Raw genomic sequence first — 16,642 nt, 5'->3', positions numbered from 1 at the left:
GAAACACACATGGGAGTTTCTGCTGTCATCTGCTTCCCACAGGTGTAGCTGGTTGATGTGAATAACAGCACTACTTGGCCTTGTCACCAGGTTAGGTCTGTGGACCCCAAAGCTGAAATAAAGAACTTAGCCTACCCTTTTAAAACAAGTTTCCAGGTTCACTGACTCCCATCACAGAAAAAGAATTTTCAGGATGCTTCAGTAAAAGATACATGAGAAGGTTTATTAGAGATAGAGATATAGCATGCACTCAAGAATGGAGTGCGGTCCTCTGAGGAATATGAGACATGTTACAAGCTGGAATAGGGCACATTTAAAGTAGTGTCTTCAAGATAAGTGATCTAGGATGTATATTCTCACTGTCAGGTTACAGTGCAAGCCATCTGTATGCATTTGAAGTCAACATTTTGCTCAAATACTTTAAGCCAGTTAGACTTCCATGTTCTGCGTATATGTGTGTGCGCGCACCTGTAGATATCCCTTTTATTTCTTTCTCTTAGACTGATTGCTCTGGCTAATGTTTCAAGTACTATATTGAACAGGAGTGGTGATAGAGGAAAAGCTTTGTTTATCCCTATTGTGATGCTGCTTGTAGGCTTTTCATAAATGGCTTTTATTGAATTGAGGTAAGGTTCTTCAATACCTCTTTTCTTCAGGTTTTTAAAAATTATGAATAGATGTTGGATTTTGTCAAAGGCTTTTCCTGCATCTATTGTGATGATTATGTGATTTCTGTTCTTGCTTCTGCTTATGTGGTGTAGTACATTTATTGATTTGGAGATGTTGAATTATCCTTGCATCCCTGAGATGAAGCCTATTTGGTCATGATGTATGATCCTTTTCATGATTTGTTACATTCTGTTTACCAGTATCTTACTGAGGATTTTTGTGTCTAGGTTCATTAAAGAGGTTGACTTGTAGTTTTCTTTTTACATTGGGTCCTTGTCTAGTTTTAGAATCGTGGTAATGCTAGCTTCCAGAAATAAGTTTAGAAGTACTCCTTGCCTTTTAATTTCATTGAAAAGTTTGAGAAGTATTGGCGTTGTATCTTCCCTGAAGTTACTGTAGAGTCCAGTGGTCAGTCCATCAGATCCCGGGCTTTTCTTTGGTAGGTATTTTATTACTGCCTCAATTTCATTGCTTGTTAATTGATTGTTGGGAGTTTTTATGTCTTCTTGGTTCATTTTTCATATGTATCAAGGAATCTTTCCATTTCTTCAAGATTCTCTGATTTGTTAGAATATAGTTTTACATAGTAATTACTAATGATCTGGATTTTGGCAGTGTCTGGTGTGATTTCACCTTTTTCATTTCTAATTGCATTGATTGGGGTCTTTAGTTCTTTTCATAAGTTTGGCTAATAGCTTTCCCTCTTTTGTTTATTCTTTCAAAGAACCAGCTCTTCATTTCATTAATTCTTTGTATTTTCAGTCTTTATGATTTTCTTCCTTATACTAGGTTTGGGTTTGCACTGTTCTTCTTTTTCTAGTATCTTGAGGTCCATCATTAGATTATTTATTTGAGATCAGTCTGTTTTTCTAATGTGAGCATTCACAGCAATAAACTTCCCTCCAAAAACTGCTTTCATTGTGTCTCATAGGTTCTTGATTTTTTTTTGAGAGAGAGAGAGGCTCTCACTATGTAGTTCAGGTTGGCCTTGAACTTTCGATGATCCTCTTGCCTCACCCTCCTGAGTGCTGTGATTACATGCATGTGCCACCATGCCTTGCAATTCCTTGATTTAAAAAAAATTTTTTTTTAAGGGGGTAGTTTGTGACAAGGTCTTACTGTGTAGTTCACGGTGGCCTTAAACTCACTATGTAGCCCAGGTTGACCTTGAACTCATGGCAATCTTACTGCATCAGCTTCCCAACTACTAAGATTACAGGTGTGTGTCACCACATCCGACCCTAATTCCTTGATTTCTTCTGTCACCCTTTGAGTGTTTAGGAGTGTATTATTTAATGTCTGAGTGTTTGCAAAATTTCTTCAGCTTCTTTTGCTATTCATTTCTTGGTTACGTGCATTATGATTTGTTCATATACATGGGATGATTTTGATTCTTTTGTATTTAGCACACTTTATGAAGTAGTATGTGGCCTATTTTGGAGAAAGTTCCGTGTGGTGCTGAGAACATATGTTCTGTTTTAATAGGGTAGAACACTGGATATCTATGAAGCTCATTTGTTCAAAGGTGTTGCTCAGTTCTGATATTTCTTTGTTAATTTTTTGTTTAGTTGATCTGTTTTTGAAAGTGGGATATTGATATCCCCTGCTATGATTGTGTTGATGTTTATTTCATCTTTGATGTCTAGTAGTGTTTCCTTTATAAAGGTGAGTGCACTGATCTTTGGTACATATATCTTTACAATTGTTATCTCTTTCTGTTGAATTGTTCCCTTAACTAATATGCAATGACCTTTCCTCTTCTGATCAATTTTAGCTTGAGGTTCAATTTTTATGGGAATAAAATTCCTACATGTGCTTGCTTTCAGTATCCTGATGCATAGAATATTGTTTTCATCTGTTGAGTCTATGAATTTCTTTTTGGATTAGATGACTCTTGAATGCAACAAACCATTGAATTTTGTTTTTTGATCCAGTCTGCTGACCTTTTATTTTTAGTTGGGGGAGTTGATGACATTTATATAGAGAGTTATTACTGAAAAGTATTGATTTATTCCTGTCATTGCATTCTTTTTCTGTTGTTGATGCTTTTATTTTTTCCTTTTTAAACTACTCATCTTTATGTATTCCATCTAATTTTTTGCTTTGTTGGCTTCATTGTCTGTCTAGGATATTCTTGAATTTTTTTTTTTGGAGTATGGGTTTGGTGTTCGTGAATTTCTAAACGTGTCATTTCTCATGGAATTCTCCAATGATTTTGAAAGATGGTTTTTTAAAAATATATTAGTCTGGATTGAAATTTTTTTTTTAGAATAAGTTGAAACACTTCACCCCAAGCCCTTTTGGCCTTTAAAGTTTGTGTTAAAAAGTCTGATATAGGGCCAGGGATGTAGCTCAGTGGTTCTGCCACCTGCCTGACAAGCGCAAGGTCCCAAGTTCAATCCCCGGTACAAAAAAAAAAGAAAGAAAGAAAAGTCTGCTGTAATACTGATGGGTTAACCTTTATAAGTGATTATTTCCTTTTCCCTGACAGCTTTTAACATTTGTGTCCTTGTGTTGGACTTCTGGGATTTTGACTATGATGTGTTGTGGGGAGCTTTTCATTAAACTTATTTAGCCTTCTGAAAGCCTCGCTTACCTGTCTGTTGAGTTCTTTTCTAATACTTGGAAACTTTCATGCTATTAACAGATATTGTATTCCATCTGTGCTGTCCTCTAATTTCTGACTTCAGTTTAGGTTAGTCTTCTTAGCACCTAGTAGCTATTGGATGAATTTTCCTTGCTCTCTTAAATTTTTAAGGTTTCTCCGAATATACAGTGGGCCCTTGACTTACGAACTCAATTCATTCATGAGAGCTGGTTGTAACTCAAGTTAGTCAGTTGAAGGCTCAGGCTCCTCTACACAGCCTTCAAAATCTCATGTCCTTAGTGAGACTTTGGCCCAGGATTTCTCAGTTATCCTCACACAGAAAAAGATGTAGTGTTCCTTCTAGACCTCTTTAAGGGTTAAATCTGTATCTAAGACCATCTGGAAACACAAGCAGTGAGCATTCAGGTCATAATGCAAGACTTTGGTCATAAGTTAAAACTAAGATTCCAGTTGTAACCCAAGTTACATATGTCAGGCTGGTTATAACTCAAGGGTCCACTGTATCTTTGTATGTTTTCATTTTTTCATTGAGGTCTAAGACACTTCTCACATTGGTCATTTCTGCTGTTCAAATATTCAAAAGAATAATCTCTAGGATTTCTGTTTGGCACCTTCTCATGCAGTCTGTTTTTTGGTTAATTTGTCATTCATGTTTTGAATAGTTTTGGTCAGCTCCTCTAATTTTTTGTTTCTTCTATAACCACCTTGGTCAGTTTGTTAGTTACATTATCTTTTGGGTTATGTCATCTGTGAGCTCACTGAGGTTCTTTGCTTCCTCTTTAATCATTTCATATAGCTCAGCTATTGGGTGTTTGATTTCCTCTTGACTGGTGCTCCTTGTATCTGCACTGGGAGATTTGGGAGTCTTTGGTGACATTTTATTGCCTTGTTATTTTGTGTTCCTATTTTTTATTTTTGTGTATGTGTGCTGAGGGTTGAGTTCAAATACAGTGAAGAAAATTTTTTATTGATGTGATGTCTTTAAGGTCTGATTCCCAGTGATGTGTTTTTGGTTTTATTTGTCAATAGGTTTTGTTTAACACTTCAGCCTGCTCAATTTAATTGGTTAGGACTATCACTGTGGTATAAGGAGAGAATTTCTACTGGTTATAACAGCATAGCAGGTTCAATCATACACCAGTGATAAACATTAAAACTTGTCTTACTTTTTTATTAATACCCCTTATAGTTTATATTATATTGCTATTTGCAGATCATCTGGGATATGGAAGGTTGGGGAAGGAAAAAGGAAGGGACTATGTCAGTGGGGAAAGAGAGAAGTAAGAGAATTGTCAATAGGTTAAAAATAGGATGTTGGACTATTGCAATTATTTTTATATCTGTGATGCAGGGCTAGTATTGAGGGGTTTGAGAGAGTATTTGTGTAGTGAGGAAGAAGTATGTAGATGGTCAGAAGTGGATTTAGGTATTGAGGGAGGCTATAAGATTGTCACAACTTGTGAATATATTTGTAGCTTTGTTTGGATCCTCTAACCCTAATTTTGTTTAGAATTACCTTGACATGTCCTTGAATGGTACTGTTTAAGTTATAGCACTGGTTAATTCTTATTCTCAAATGCAAATATACAGGCCCTTGTGTATCACACAAACACACACACACACACACACACACACACACACATGCCATATGATAGGTGGAAAAGAGGAGGAAGAAGACAGGGAGGCAAGAAAATGTAGAAAAGAGGAGGAAAAGGAATAGGAAGGGAAAAAAAGCTCAAAAAATAAAAGTGAAGGACTAAAAGAGGGAGCAAGACAAAGAAGAAAACCATAAAGAATAAAGTAAAATAAAGTAACAAACAGTATGAATAAAGAAGCAAACAAACAGAAAAAGCAAACAAAAACCAACCAAGATAATGGAAAACAAACAAACAAGAAGTGACAATAAAAATTAAAACCTTCCCATAGTTGTTATAACATTAACCTAAAGCCATGATGGTGAACCTGAGGCATGTGTGCTGCAGCAGGCATGCAGAGCCCTCTCTATCAGCATGTGCGACAAGTTGCCAGGATGTTTTTTCCAAACTAAAACCTCAGTATTCAGGTTTAATTGCAGTGTTGGCACTTTGCAATAAATAAGTGTATTTGGGGTTGCAGTTCTGGCACTGAGTCTCTAAAAGGTTTGCCTAGAGCATCCACATTAGCTCCAGGAAATGGGTCCAGAGGGAAGTAACAGCCCTCACCACCTTGGGGCAAGCAACTGAATGTTTGATAGGGGAAAACTGCTTCACTGCTTATAATTAGACTGTAACTCCTGTGTAAGAGGAGCTAATGTGGATGCTCTAGGCACTGTACGTTAAACACACAGCAGCACAACTGTGACAGTGTCTGACAGACGTGAGCTACTTGCACAATTTGTTCACATTTACAAATGTTTATAATGCGAGGTCAGTTGGTAGCTGTGAAAGTTTGCAACTCAAATGTTTGTAAGTCAGGGACTTACTATATTGTTTTCAAGCCTGAGGTGCGTGACATTTTGTTTTAAAGCAGTCTCCCGCTTTCAGCCTGTCTGAATGTATCTCATTCACAGGAGGTTAGAATGATTGTGACTGTATTATCAGCCAGGCCACCACTGAAAGGCCAGCTCCCTCCCTCAGTCCAATATCCTCCCAAGTTGTTGTATACACATCTGGGGTGGGGATAGGGTGCCATTATCCAGGAGTGGTTCAAAGAGTGTCCTTTCAAACACCCCTGAGACACTGGAGGCATAGTAATATATTCCTTTCTTCCTTCTCTTATAAGATCAACCTCCACATTAAGTTAGGATCATGTCCTTAGTCCTTACTTAACCTTGATTACCTCGTAAAAGCCCTGTTTCCAAATATAGTCACAGTGCAAATTAAGGCATCAGTTTGAGCAATCTATCACAACCACAGAATATGTTATTCATCATTAGATAGTAGCAAGATTACATCATTGGGAGTAGCTAATTTAATGATTCAGTAAAACAATAAAGGAGAGCTGGGTGTGGTGGGGGAGGCCTGTGATCTCAGCCCTTAGGAGGCTGAGGCAGGAGGATTGCTGAGAGTTCAAGGCCAGCCTGGGCTACATAGTGAGTTCTGGGCCAGCCTGAACTACAAAGTGAGACCCTGTCTCAAAACAAAACAAAAACAAAACAAAAACAAACAATAAAGGAGATAAGTTTGAAACATCATCTTGAATTTGGGGGAAAACCAGATTCCATGTAAGCTAGGGAAAATTCAGCAAGGATAAAGGGGCAAATAAAAATGGAAACAACTGCTGACATTTTATGTATATATATATATATATATATATATATATATATATTTACATTTATATATATATATATTGGGGGGGGTACTGGATATCAAACTCAGGACATTGTGCTTGCGAGGCAGGCAGCGGAACCACTGAGCTAAATCCCCAGCCCCCCACATTTTATATTTTTGACCAAATACCTATAGTAAAAAATAAGAACAATAACTAACACAAACAGCAACAATTATATAATGGCTTGTTGGAGTAGCAGTCTGTAGAATGCTGAGATCATAATAAAGTTATGACATTACAAAGTCAATGGAAAATTTTAATAATCATCAAAATATAGCTGTAATTAAAAACAGGAAACAATAAGGATACATTTTATTCATTTATCATTTCATGAATGGCTTCAAAAAATTAAGTGCCAATACAGTGTCTGTTTTGTCTTTAATTTTATACCTATATACAGTTTAAATAGCTCATATTTTTTAATTTCCTTAAGCTGGAAAGGAATAAAAAAATCACAAAGGAATGCAAAAGTACTCCTCAAATATAACACCAAAGTATAGGAAAATTAATCAGCACTTGATAGTACCTGAGAATAAAAAAAAAGTGGGATGCAAGAGTAAACCAGTAGTGGCAATCATAAAACTCCATATTTTTAAATATACAAAATAAAAATCCTGATAAAATAGTTAACAGATTCATTCTTACTGTGTAGGAAATAGCCACCAATTACATAGCTTATAAAACTTATTTAAATAAAATACAATTAAGGGATACTTATAGAAACATAGCTCAATATAACCAATGATGAAATAGTTACTACTGGTGATCATGCAAAACTTCAAAGAGTACATAAATTTCTGGGAAACACACCAACTTAAAATATGAATAATAGTGACGTCAACTTACCTAAATATAAAATAGTTAAATTTTTTTATAAAAATCTAAAAACCTGTGGCTTGTGATCTTATTTGATTGCATAACCTAGTCATCTGATTTTGGAGTCATATGAGACTACTAAAATCAAAGAAGGTCTACTGTATTTATTGGGGTAGGGTTTGAACTCAGGGCCTCATGCATGCTAATCAAAAGACCAAAGAAAGTTCTGATTATTTGATTGCCCAAACCCAGTAAGCCAACTCTTCAGAGAGAATAAAAAGAAAAATTATAAGAATTGATTAAAAAAATTGAAGCCATGGTAATACATAGTTGTAAATTTAAGAGACTGAGAAATTTTAAGAGACTCGTTAAGTTAGTAATTTTCTTCAAATATTTAAAAATGATCCTGGGGGGTGCACTGGGAATTGAACCTAGAACCTTCTCACTCAGCTACATCCCCAGCCCTTTTTAAAATATTTTTGTTATTTAGTTCAGTGTTTCCGCCACCTGCCTCGCAAGCACAAGGTCCCAAGTTTGATCCCTGGTACCAAAAAAATTTTTGTTTGCTTTGAAACAAGGTCTTACTGAGTTCCCCAGCCTGGGCTCAAACTTGCAATCCTGCTGCATTAGCCTCTCACAGCACTGAGATTACAAGGGTGTGTGCCACTACATTCATCTTGAAAGTATTCCTATCATTTTAATTTTGGCTGGTACTACCTGAAGGTGAAAAAGCTCCTTTAAGGAATTGTTTTGTGATGTACATTTAGAGAAATCTGTTGTGTCAAAATAAAATAGAAGTTTAAAAAGAACTAACCATTTGATGAAAATAGAAAAGAGATTACACACCTACAAATTAAACAAAGCAATAGGCAACAAAAGAAAATTGCACAAATAATTCAGTGCTATAAGACTCAAGAACCATTTTGTATCTAACTGGGAGTTCTCACTCTCTAGGGAAGATAAATACATCATATATAGACATAGAATGCAAAGAAAAAGGTATTTGAGAAATGTTAGAAATTTTTAAAAAGAACAAAAGAGCAAACCATAAACACCAGAAGTTGTTATAAACAAAACATTCCAGAGCAAAAAATTCACATAAAGAGATCTCAAATCATTAATAACTAGGTGAATATATTTCAGAAATGGATGAATAGGGACTGTGCTATGTTAGTAAATAAAAAGAATGTTAATATAATGAGAAATATCTGGCAATATCTAACAAAAAATATGTATATCACCCATGATCGAAGAATTCTATGTCTAAATACAAAGTGGCCATTAAACAGATTTTAGAAAGAGAGAAATATTGAATACCTTTAATTGTCTTATTAAAGCCACAGGTTTTTCTACTGAAAATCAGAAATAAAGGGCCTTCATGTACTGATTTCATCAAATGACTTCCCACCAGTTAACATTTTCTGATGTCAAGAAAGGTGCTCACCTACAGTAAAGGTATCACTATATTCCTTACATTCTAGGGCTTCTCACCCCTATGAATTAATTGATGCTTTGAAAAGGATGAACTATGTCTAAAGGCCTTCCCACATGGCTTGCATTTATAGGACTTCTCTCTAGTATGAGTTTGTTGATGTTCCATAACAGCTGAACTGTGTCTAAAGGCCTTCCCACATACCTTAAGTCATAGGGTATCTCACCACTATGGATTCTCTGATGTTGAATAAAGGATGATATAAGTCTAAAGAACCTCCCACACACCTTACATTCATAAGGTTTCTGACCACTGTGAATTCGTTGATGTGAGGTAAATTCACTACTCCAAATGCTTTTTCACATTCTTTACATTTATAGGGTTTCTCACCAGTATGGATTTTTTGATGTCTAGTGAGGGATGAACTCTAAAGACCTTTCCACCTAACTTGCATTCATAGGGTGTCTTACCTGTATGAATTCTCTGATGTTGAGCAAGTTCTCTACTGGTAAAAGCCTTCCCACATTCCTTACATGTGTAAGGTTTCTCACCAGTGTGAATTCACTGATGTTCAGTGAGCTGTGAATTAATTCTAAAAACCTTTTCACGGTGTATACATTTGTATGGCTTCTCACCAGTATGAATTCTCTGATGTTCGGTAAGCTGTCAATGAAATCTGATGTCCTTGCCACATTTCATACATCTGTAAGGTTTCTCATCAGTATGAATTTTGTGATGTCTTATAAATTGTGCATGAACTCTGAAGGATTTCTCGCAGAACATGCATTCATAGGGCTTCTCACCATCATGAATTATTTGAAAAGGGGCAATGTCTCCAGCTTTTCTTGAGATCTTCCCATATTCTTTTTTGTTGTTGTTACCGGGGATCAAACTTGGGTCCTTGCACTTGCACAGCAGGCGGCGAAACCACTGAGCTAAATCCCCGGCCCTATCTTCCCATATTCTTTACATTTATAGAACTTCCCATGACTATGAATTTTCTGGTATACATTAATGTCTTCATAAACACTAGATGTGTCACCACATTCTATATAATTACAAGGTTTCACCACAGTGTAAATATTCAATTGTAGTGTATGTGAATTATCTATCCCAAAGGATTTCCAGCATTCATTACATTCATAGGTTTTCCCACCAGTAAGTATTCTCTGATATTGGTCACAGTCTGAATCACAATCGAAGACTTTCCCATATTCTTTATATTCATGGGGCTTCTTACTGTCATGCATTCTCTGAGATAATGTAACACTTTTGTGATTTTTGTAATTGGGCTCTATTTCAGAGATTATTTTTATTTGACTGAGACATCCCCCCCTTCAAGTCATTGTACTTCAGTCTTGCTTTTGCTTTGCCAGTCATTTCTGAAAATGGAGCTGTTGAGGCTAGGATACTCTCCAAATGAGAAATACTACTTTCAATAATGGCCTTTCCACCGTGCCTGCCTTCCAAGCGCAAGGTCCTGAGTTCAATCCCTGGTACCACCAAAAAAAAAAAAAAAAAAAAAAACCAAAATAATAATCCCCTTTTCTATAGATGAACTCTTTGTCTCATACCTCGTTTCCAGATCTGAAAAGGAAAAATTTTTATTTTTCATGTGTCACAAAAATAAAACTTATAAAAAGCAGAACAAAATAATTAATGTTAAGTGAATGGTTAAAACAGTATTATGAGGGCCCGGGATTTATAAATGCTCAGTGGTGCAGCTGCCTGCCTCACAAGCGCAAGGCCCTGAGTTCAATGCCTGGTACCAAAAACAAAAACAAACAAACAAAAACAGTATTATGAAATTTGGAGAAAGATAAAGACAACTCAGAGAATAACAGTGTAACATAGGATTGTAAGAGATTTATAATAAGGAAAACATTATTAAATCACTGTATCTGAAACTTAGGTATTAACCATCACACTGTAAGCTTACTGATAAGTACTGAGGTTTGGGAACAAATCAAGATAAGCTAAATTAAAAATCTGTAGATACAGAACTGGACATTACAGTGTCTGATAGAGGTACAGTTAATGCAGATCAAAATTTGATAATGCATACATAGCCGTTATTCTGTGATTTTCTATTTTGTTTTATTTTGCAATGCTAGAAATGAACCCTGGCTTCATACATGCTAGACTGTCACTCTAGTACTGAGTTACATACATAGCCCAATTTGTTTTTCTTCCTACAATAAAATAAAAACCCTTTAAAATAGATAAAAGATGCTGCTCATTTTAATCTATTTCCCCTTTTCATCTAATCATTGCAATATGTGACCATGGCAGTGTAGAGAATGAATGATTGCTCAGAATAAAACTTAGTTCAGTCATTGAGAAAGCCCTGAGGTGCTATCTCAACTAAGAGCACCTAGAGTTAGAGAGACTCCCAGGATAAGCCCCAAGCCGAGAACTCTCCAGCTTTTATTTAGAATGTCAATATATGTGGGGAAAAAAGCAGAAGAAAAGCAGTTTGGCCAAGGAGCTGCCTCAAGGCTAGGCAATTTTTCTTGGGGAAAGGTGAAGGACCATGGCCAAACACAACATGTTTCACTAATCTAACCTTGTTTAACCATTCACTTCTCACAGAACCTGTGTGCTTTTACTGCACAGTTTAACCATTCACTCCATGGTCAAGTCTCCCATATCTAATCTCTTTTCACCTAGATAAAAACTCATTTCTTATCATTTAGAGCTACTCACAAGATTTTTTTTTTTTTTTGGTACTGGGGATCAAACTTGGGTCCTTGTGCTTGTGCAGCAGGCGGTGAAACCACTGAGTGAAATCCCTGGCCCACAAGATGTTTTATTTCTCATAAATAAGCTCTTTGTATGCCAGTTCCTTTTCAATGTTCATGTCTGCAAGTTAACTCTCAGGTAACCCTAAAATTGATTTTTTATATCTCTATTCCAGTAACTAGTTCCTTGTCCTCATATCCATTTTTTCAACTTTGCACTCTGCAATTTTTTCTTTTGTAATTTCCTTAAAATCCACACTCAGAGGCTTAAGCAGGAGGTTTGTAAGTTTGAGCCTTATCTGGGCAAGTTAAGGACTTAAGACCCTATCTCACATAGCAGTATTTTGTCTCAAAATTTAAAAAGGGCTGGGAATGTAGCTCAATAAGAAGGGCCTGGGTTTGAGCCTTAATCCTGAAAAAAAATAAAAAGGAATCCATTTGATTTGGAGAAATCTTCCTATGTACTGTAGCATTCTGTAAGTAGCCAAATGTGTGGAAATTAATAATCCATTTATAAATGAAAAGAAGTAGTGTAGCACATGCTATATGCTGCCTCTTGATTTATTAATAAAGCTGTTTCTATACCTTCATTCCCCTGTTCAAGAAAAATATCTAACTTAGACACAAGAGTATGAACAAAAAGTATGAACAAGATTTAAAAATTTCTTGTAGCCAAGTTTATCGCTATGTATCATTTCACATTTTAAATAAGAATTATTACTTCTGATGACAAAGCATTAAATAACTGGTTACAAATGGTTATTAAGTAAGTGGTTACACAGTAGTCTGTTGAAAATGTATCAGCCTACTCACATTTAGTCATAAGGTCTTTGACAAGGTCTTCTCAAATAATCATCATTTTGTATGACTTGAGGCCAGTTTACATCAAATCCATTCTACCTGGAGACTCAGGTCTATGGAGAAGTCCAGAGTTTAACCATATGGCATCAAACAGATCCATCTGCTCTTTTTCTCTACACAAGAATATGACAAGGAAAAATAGGAATTCCATTCCTATTCCATTTGCTCTTAACAAAAGACAGGAGTACTGAATATTATTTATTATTATTAAGTAGTGAATATTGAATATTATTTGGAGAAGACAGGCACACAAAAGGGATGCTTTCCTCTTGACTCTAGCTCTCACTAGAAAGTGAAAAAATAATTAGTATGCATTTATTAGAATCATGTAGGAACATTCAGAAAAAAGAGGAAAAATACTTACATGGCCCATGGTTATAATTGTAAGAATTGGTCAGGAAATTCCACTTCTGGGGTAACAGCATAAGGAGCTCCATGGACATGCTCCCTAGTGAAACTGGTAAAAAATTATTACTAAAAATATATATATTAAGGTCTCCAGAAATGCTCCTAAGAACATACAGCAAATAAAGATACACTGTATGAGTCAAACCTGTGCCCCCCTTTGTCCATCTGATCTTACTGAGAAAAAGACTCTCCTCCAGACTGATACAGCCGAGGACACAGGTTTCCTCACTACTCCTGAACCTTGCTCCCAGTCACATGGTTATCTTCCTAGAAGGGGTGGGACATCATAATTTCTCATCCTTCCCTGGTTACCTGGGTTGTGCAGCCAAGGGATGGGGGGGTTCCCTTCTGTGCAGCCTCCATACATAAGATGTAGGGTTTACCTGGGTGCAGAATTGCTGAGAATGCTACAGTTCCAGTTATTTTGCCTTGGCTCACAGGGCAGGAGTTGCATGCTGCATGCCAAGATAGGCAACCTCTGAAGGGCTTGAATCCCCAATCTACCAAGCACTGCGGTCTCAAAGCAGGAGAATCGCTCAGAAAAGTACATGCCATTGCAGCTCAGAAATTTTGTCCAGGGGAGAAGCAGGCCAAAAATAGAGCTCAAATAACTTCACTGCAGCAGCATGTGGAGAAGTTTAAGTCAAAGAATACTATCAAAAATAATGAAAATTTAGGTGAAAGAAAATTGAGGCTGATAGACTAAGTGGAGTTATATATGTATGCTACATTATAGGCTGGCTAGTTTGCCAGAAACCAGAACACCTGGGAAGACATTTTCTGCTAGGAGAACAAATCTGAAACACTAACCTTAGGAAGTATCACTTCAACCATGCCCCAATTTGACTGCATTAGAGTGTGAAACAGTACATGCTTTAGGACACTACTAAAAACAATAATGCCACAGTGGAACTTAACAGCTCACTGTGTTTGGGGAAAGAAAGATAGCCCTGTCCAAAACAAATGTCATCTGAAGGTTACTGTAGTAACAGCCATATATACTCCCTAAGGAACAACATCAGAGGTTTTGGACTATGGTGGATATAAACATCATTGAAATAATACAGCCAGTCACTAAACAAGAGCCCAGTCAAACAACAGTAACAATTCTTGGGGCAAAGGCATGAGGACAGAAGTGCCAGAATTGAAATAATTGTCAAAAACATCCAATTTCTACAAAAAAAAAAAATTGAGAGGCAAAGAAGCAGGAAAGTATGGCCCATATACTGGAAAATAGGCAGGCAACAGAAACTACTTGTGAAAGAGACCAGACTTGACAGGCAAAGATAGCAGAGAAGTCAAAGGCTGCAGGATACAGCTCAGGCTTTGATCCCTGGTACTCAAAAAAACAAACCAAAAAAAGTATTAAAAATAACCATTTTGGCCCGAGATTTAGCTCAGTGGTGCTGCCACCTGCCTCACAAGCTTAACGTCCCAATTTTGATCCCTGGTACAAAAAAAAAAAAAACTCATCTTGAAATTTTGGAATTAAAATGTGTAATAACTGAAATGAATATTTCCCTGAAGGAACTCAACAGTAGATACAGACTGGCAGAAGAATGAGCAAACTGGAAGATAGATTGTAGAGATTGTCTAAAAAGAACAAAGAGAAAAAAACAGAGCCTCAGAAAAACATGAAACATCAAATACACCAAAATATGTGTAATAGTAACACCAGAAGAGGAAGAAAAAGCAATAAAAAGTTCAAAGGAATAGTGGGCAAGAATCCCCAAGTTTATTGAAAAATATTAATTTATATATCCAAAAATCTAAATGAACAGGATGGATAAATACACTATTAAAAGCAGTTGTAGGGGTTGGGGAGTTCCCATACTACCCCTGGTAGAGCACATGCTTTAATCTGCATGGAACCTAGATTCAATCCTCAGCACCATAAGAACCCCAACATGGTATACATGCTAATCTTTCTCCTCTACTGCTTTAAAAATCAGTATTATGGAGCAATATGTATGTAACGGTTGGGCCTGTGACATTGAAATTAATCTGTTTGCCATGAACAAAAAACTTATTGCAGTAAGGAAATGAATCCAGTTGGTAACTCAGATCCACACAATCAAATGAAGAGAACCAGAAATGAGAAGAATAATATGATAAAAGCTATATAGTTTTTAATTTTTTCTTAAAGCTTTTAATAAAAACAGACATATACAGTAAAAATTAGAACAATGAATAGCTCTTTGAAACATTTAAGTGTAATGTGAATTACAGTATTACTACAAAGGGGATAAATAGGAATAGTTACATGGGAGTTAACATTTCTGTATCTCACTTGAATTATGCTAACATAACTCAGAACGTGGTTTTGATAACATGTATATGTTAAGCCATAGAGAATCACTAAAGAAATAATATAATGAACAAAATCATCCAAGAAATTAAAATACACATTAGAAGATATTCACTTCAAAAGAAAGCAGTAAAGAAACAATAGAACAACAAAAAAGAGTGACACAACTGAAAAAGAATGGCAGGTATAAATCCACCTAAGTTTGCCCATGACAACATTAAATGTAAATAGATAAAACAATCCAACCAGTGGATGGGCAGGGTCCTATAAACTCCACTATTTGGCGGTTCAGGGTGGAGGATCATTTGAGCCTAGGAGTTAAGAGACCAATCTGGGCATTATAGTAAGACATTGGCACCTTGTTTCAAAGCAAAACAAAAACCAAAACCATAATCCGGGCCAGGGTTTTAGCTCAGTGGCACTGTGAATGCCTCGCAAGCGCAACGTCTTGAGTTCAATCCCCAGTACAAAAACAAAACCATAATCCAATCAAGAGATAGATTACCAGAACAGATAAAAATAAAATTCAGCTATATGCCATTGTTATACATAGTTTGTGTCTCCTCCAAAATTCATGTGTTGCCAGTGATAGGAAGTAGACCCTTTAAGAGGTGTTTAGGTCATGAGGACTCTATATGGAGGAATCCCTTGTAGATGGGATTAAGACCCTTATAAAAGAGGCTTCATGACGCATTTGCCTTTCTTGGTCTTCCAACTTCTGCCATGCCCCATGTAAGTACATAAAGAGAATGCAGCACCAAAAGCCATCTGGGAAGTACAGAACAGCCTTTACGAGGAAAGTGAAGGTGCCAGAGCTGACATGAATTATGAAAAATAGCTTTCTGTTCTTCATAAATTACCCAGTCTCAGGCCTTGTGTTACGGCAGCACAAATGGACTAAAGCAAAAACTGGTGCCTCAGGAAAATAGGGTGTTGCTATAACAAATACCTAAAAAAGGTAAATGTGGGTTTGAAACAGTAGCAGGTGGATGACACTGGACTGGTTTTGAAATGAATGCTCTAAAAAGCCTTGATTGCTATGAATCAGTCTTCAAGGTGAGAGCTCAGAATAAAAAAAGAGCTGTACAGAAAGCCTTAATATTCTTAGAGATAAGTGGTCTTGAACAGCATGTTGGCAGAAACATGGAAAGGCAAAGGCCATTGTTATAAGGATATATTATTGCAAACTAGAGGAAGGGGAAACCTGTCCTCCATAAACAAAAATATTAAATCATTTTCAAGTGAACAAAAGCTAAAGGAGTTAATTAGAGCTGCTATTCAAGAAATACTAAATGGAGTCATTCAAGTTAAAACAAAAGGATATAAGAGAAACTTGAAGCTATCAGAAGATACAAAGGTTACAGTAAAGGTAAACATGGGCAAATATTAAAAACAACAAGTATTTTAATTGTGGTTCAAAATATCCCTTTAAGTTGTCTACAGAATTTAAAAGAATGCATAAAAAGTTTTATGTATGTTAATGAGTACAC

At 36.2% G+C, this 16,642-nt stretch overlaps 2 protein-coding genes across 28 annotated transcripts in view; one reads left to right on the top strand and one right to left on the bottom strand.

Moving 5' to 3' along the window:
* Znf382 (zinc finger protein 382) overlaps positions 1–16,642 on the top strand; it is a 162,273-nt gene that overhangs the window by 103,497 nt on the left and 42,134 nt on the right. The gene's annotated exons all lie outside the window — the stretch shown is intronic.
* Positions 8,688–10,084, bottom strand: Znf529 (zinc finger protein 529). Its single transcript, XM_087190850.1, is given in 6 exon segments — positions 8,688–8,882; positions 8,885–9,043; positions 9,046–9,180; positions 9,183–9,260; positions 9,263–9,697; positions 9,991–10,084. Coding segments are annotated over 6 exon segments (1,005 nt in total). The 3' UTR covers positions 8,688–8,778.

Source organism: Heterocephalus glaber, unplaced genomic scaffold, assembly GCF_053883595.1.
Source record: "Heterocephalus glaber isolate CG9 unplaced genomic scaffold, H.glaber_assembly_v1.0 deba00001561, whole genome shotgun sequence".
NCBI classification, from domain to species: domain Eukaryota; kingdom Metazoa; phylum Chordata; class Mammalia; order Rodentia; family Bathyergidae; genus Heterocephalus; species Heterocephalus glaber.
The sequence above is the reverse complement of the archived record's forward strand: the minus strand, read 5'-3'. Positions and strand labels throughout refer to the sequence as shown.